This window comes from Triticum dicoccoides, chromosome 2B (assembly GCF_002162155.2).
Source record: "Triticum dicoccoides isolate Atlit2015 ecotype Zavitan chromosome 2B, WEW_v2.0, whole genome shotgun sequence".
NCBI lineage: Eukaryota > Viridiplantae > Streptophyta > Magnoliopsida > Poales > Poaceae > Triticum > Triticum dicoccoides.
In genome coordinates, this window is record NC_041383.1 from 139,358,954 (window position 1) to 139,363,206 (window position 4,253).

Here is a 4,253-nt window from a genome sequence, read left to right on the forward strand (position 1 = left end):
ACCAGAATTGGCAGTGGGCTTCACTGCCTTTTGACTTCTCGTTCTAGGTCTAGACAAAGGTGTTTGAATTTTCTTATTGCCACATCCGGTTATAGATACTCTTATGAAAATTGCGGAGTCTCGTGTATGATGGCCACCTTGTATGCCAAATTGGCAATACAAACAAATAAAAGAGGATATGATTCATTTGGACTCGGTCAGAAAAAAGAAACAAGACACATACATGGATGACTAATCGAATAACATGATGGTACACAGTAATAGGTCACTATGAACAAGTAAGATCGAGGTCGATCCTCTTCTACTTATGGAGCTAGTGCTTGAAAGATCAAGTAGGAGAGACAGTGAAGCCAATGAGTAAACTACAACTGCACATATGTTTTTCAACTCCTCCTGCCTTCATATCTTGTTGCGGAGCTTGGACGGCGCGACGAGAGGGTTCTGCTGCGCGATCTGCTCACGGCCGACCTTCTTGTAGTCGAAGCTGCACGCATGCCCGTCGACATAGCGGTGCAGCGAGCAGAAGGTGCCACCGCAACGGCAAGCGAACCCCAGCAGCCCCACCTTCTTCTTGCACGCCATGCACCTGGTTGGCGCCGACTTCTTCGCTGCCGCCTCCGCCCCCGGTCCCTCGGTAGAGTCCTGCAGGCTCACCGACTTCTTGAAGGCGAGGATGAGGTCGTCGAACGTGAGCTTCCCCTCGACGGCGGCGGGGGCAGCCACATCTCCGGCCTTGAGGTGGTCGCGGTAGCACTTTGAGCACATGTTCTTGGTCGCCTCGCTCCCGTAGAACCCGCAGCCGTTCGCGCAGAGCGGCGCGGCACCACCGGCGGCTGCCTGCGTCGACGGCTCCTGCCCGTGCGCCATGTATGGCCGCTGGTCTGATCGAATCTAAAAGAAACCGACCGTAGGATCGATCGTCTCGCGCTAGCGTATTAGGGGAGTCTGTGAATCTGGCGTTGGTTGGCTGCCGTGCGTGGGTGCTTTGTTGACGAGGCCCCGGGGGCAGCCCTTCTGTGGCTTATAAAGGTCGGCCAAAGGCCACGCGTGACCAGAAGAACTCCGAGACGTGCTCTAGAACCTCCCAGGTGATATTTGAAGCCACGCAGTGAGCTTTTCGGCTTCCTTAACCGTATCCGATCCGTATCCGAATGGAAATAGTTGCCAGACCTCCTCCGATGATACCCAAGAGTAGGGTCCAATGTAAGGTGCTTTACGTTACATGATCAAGGATACGTTTTTTTAGCAAAGCTTGCTAGGCTTTTATTAATCAGCTAGAATGTTTGCCGGAATTACAATTTGGTCATGAGGTGTACCCGACCAAATGTGTCTCCCCACCGGAAGAGAAATACCGAACCTAGCTAACCTATGAGCTTCTAAATTTGACATTCGAGACTCAAAACAAAGATTACATGAAGTAAAAGTAGACGATGTCTAAGATTTCCATAACAATATCTCCGTATTCTCCACCCGCTCGCTGATGAATATGTTGTACCACTTGCTTGCAGTCTGATGCAACTTGAATGTACGTATCGCATCCCAAGATCTTGTGCTAGAGATAGCCCTTCCCGGCATGCAATCGCCTTGAGGGTTGGAGCATCAATAGGACCCTGTATCACCAACATTGACGAGCCCAGGAAGGCCCCATCACGGTCCCTGCATACTGCTGTTGCCGTGCCCATGTTATGAACTGTTGAGACACCTGCATTAACATTAATTTTAACAAAGCCTTCGGCAAGGGAACCACCTGATTGTCGAGTTAGCTTGCACTTTTGCTGACTGTTAGACTAATATGTCACGTATCGTGACATATCTCCTAATCACCTAAATCGAGGAGTATCGATATTATTGTGATTTCCCATTTATGGTTAGGATTGTAAATCTGTCTATATATTGACATGTAATGGAAAAGCCCAAGTGTGACAAATATTCTCCAAATCTTTCATGGTATCAGCCTAAGAATCCTCTCGCTTCCGCTCTTCCAACCCTAGCGCCGCCGGCTCCTGCTCCCGCGCCGCCGGCCACCTCCTCCCTCCCATGGCGCCCTTCGAGCCTGCTCAGCCGGCTGCTCCTCACCCCAACGCCGCCCTTTGGGCGCAGGCCACCGCCATCCCCAACGTCCGCTCTCTCGTCCCCATCGTCCTCGAGTTCAAGAGCGCCGTCTTCCCCAAGTGGAGGACCTTCTTCAACATCGCTGTCACCACCTACGCCCTCGAGGATCACCTCACCTCCGAGACACCCTCCACCGACCCAACGTGGCGCCTCGACGCCCTCGTGCTCCGCTGGCTCTATGGCTCCATGGCCATGGACATCGTCGACCTCGTCATGCCTACCGACCCCGCCACCGCCACGGCGTACAAGGTCTGGACCGCCGTCATCGCGCTCTTCAACGACAACCAAAAGAGCCGCGAGATTTATCTCGCCGAGGAGTTCCACAACATTAAGCAGGAGGATCGGTCCATCACCGAGTACCTTCACCTGCAGAAGACGGCGGCTGACGCCCTCGCCGAGGTCGGTGCGCCCGTCTCCGATCCCGAGCTCGTCACCAACGTCATCAAGGGCCTCCACGAGCGCTTCGACAGCGTCGCCGACATCGCCCCCCTCCTCACGCCGTTCCCTACCTTCCTCAACTTTCGCAACATGCTGCTGCTCCACGAGATGAAGGCCTCTCGGCGCTCCAACAACACCTCGGCCTCTGCCTTTTACGCCGCCAAAGGACCCGCCCCCGCTCCTTCCAGCGGCGGCGGCTCGTCCTCTGGAGGTGGCGGTGGTGCTCCTTCCGGTTTGGCCGGCGGCCAGCTATGGCGGGCTCCTGCCCCCGCCCACAATCCTCATGCCACCGGCTATGGCAAGGGGAAGGGCAAGAACAAGGGATACAAGTCCGCCGGTGGCGCTCCTCCCATGCCAACTCCGTTCAATCCTTGGACAGGAGCCATCCAGATGTGGCCCATGCAGTCCTGCCCCACCAACTCTGGCGGCAACACCGGCGGCATCCTCGGACGAGCTCCGGGCCCCCGCGCTCACGCCTACATGGCCGCTCCACCGGCTGCTCCCGGCACCCACTACGGCGGTTACGGCTCCGTCCCATACGGCGCCGCGCTGCCCTACGCTGCACCACCAACACCGGCACCATCATGGGACACCGCTGCTCTCGCCCAATACTTCACCAACATGACATTGCAGCAGCCCGCTCCCGAGTGGGTCATGGACAGCGGCGCGACCGCCCACCTTTCCTCCGATGCCGGTATCTTATCCTCCCTTTCTCATCATCCTATATATCGTCACGTGGTGGTCGGCGACGGTTCCACCGTTCCCGTCACCACGTCCGGTCATTCTTCCCTTCCTTCTCTTTTTCCCAACACACCTCTTCACTTACGCCATGTCTTAGTAACACCTAGCATTATCAAAAATCTTATTTCCGTTCGTCAATTCACTACTGATAATCATTGCATTGTCGCTTTTGACCCCTTTGGTTTCTCTGTGAAGGACCTTCATTCCCGGCGCGAGATCCTTCGGTGCAATAGTACGGGGGAGCTCTACACATTCACATGCCCTCCGCCTCCTCGCGCCCTCGCCACGCTCACCGCCCCTCACGACGTGTGGCACCGTTGTCTCGGACATCCCGGCCATGATGCTTACCGTCGCCTCTCCGAGCATATTTCCCTCCCTTGTATTAGACAAATAAATCCCTCCACTTTATGTAATGCTTATCAACTAGGACGTCATGTACGTTTGCCTTTTTCTGCTTCTACTAGTCGTACCACTCGTCCATTCGAGTTAGTGCATTGTGATCTTTGGACTTCACCAATCTTGAGTGTTTCTGGCAATAAATATTTTTTAGTCATTCTTGATGATTTCACACATTTTCTATGAACCGTTCCGCTTCGCCAAAAATCTGACGCTTACGCTTCGCTCTCCGCTTTTCGTGCGTTCGCTCATACTCAGTTTGGCTTACCTCTCGTGTCCATACAATGTGACAATGGTCGTGAGTTTGACAACAACAAACTCCACTCTCTTGCTGCCACGCACGGTATTCATATTCGTTTTTCTTGCCCATACACATCCCAACAAAACGGTAAAGCTGAACGCATTATTCGCACTGTCAATGACATTGTCCGTTCTCTCTTATTTCAGGCTAGCTTACCTCCTCGTTTTTGGGCCGAAGCACTTCATGCCACCACTCACGTTCTTAACCGTCTTCCCACCAAAACCATTGCAGCTCCCTCTCCATACTTTTCCCTTCACGGCAACCA

At 54.0% G+C, this 4,253-nt stretch overlaps 1 protein-coding gene across 1 annotated transcript; it reads right to left on the reverse strand.

Moving 5' to 3' along the window:
- Positions 1-399: 399 nt before the first annotated feature.
- LOC119367394 (zinc finger A20 and AN1 domain-containing stress-associated protein 7-like) lies at positions 400-867 on the reverse strand. The gene has a single exon (XM_037632915.1). The coding sequence runs from the start codon at positions 865-867 to the stop codon at positions 400-402; it is 468 nt and encodes a 155-aa protein (XP_037488812.1).
- Positions 868-4,253: the final 3,386 nt, after the last annotated feature.

What these genes read in the sequence shown, in the direction of transcription:
- LOC119367394 (XM_037632915.1), bottom strand. Translation starts at nt 867, where the DNA reads ATGGCGCACGGGCAGGAGCCGTCGACGCAGGCAGCCGCCGGTGGTGCC.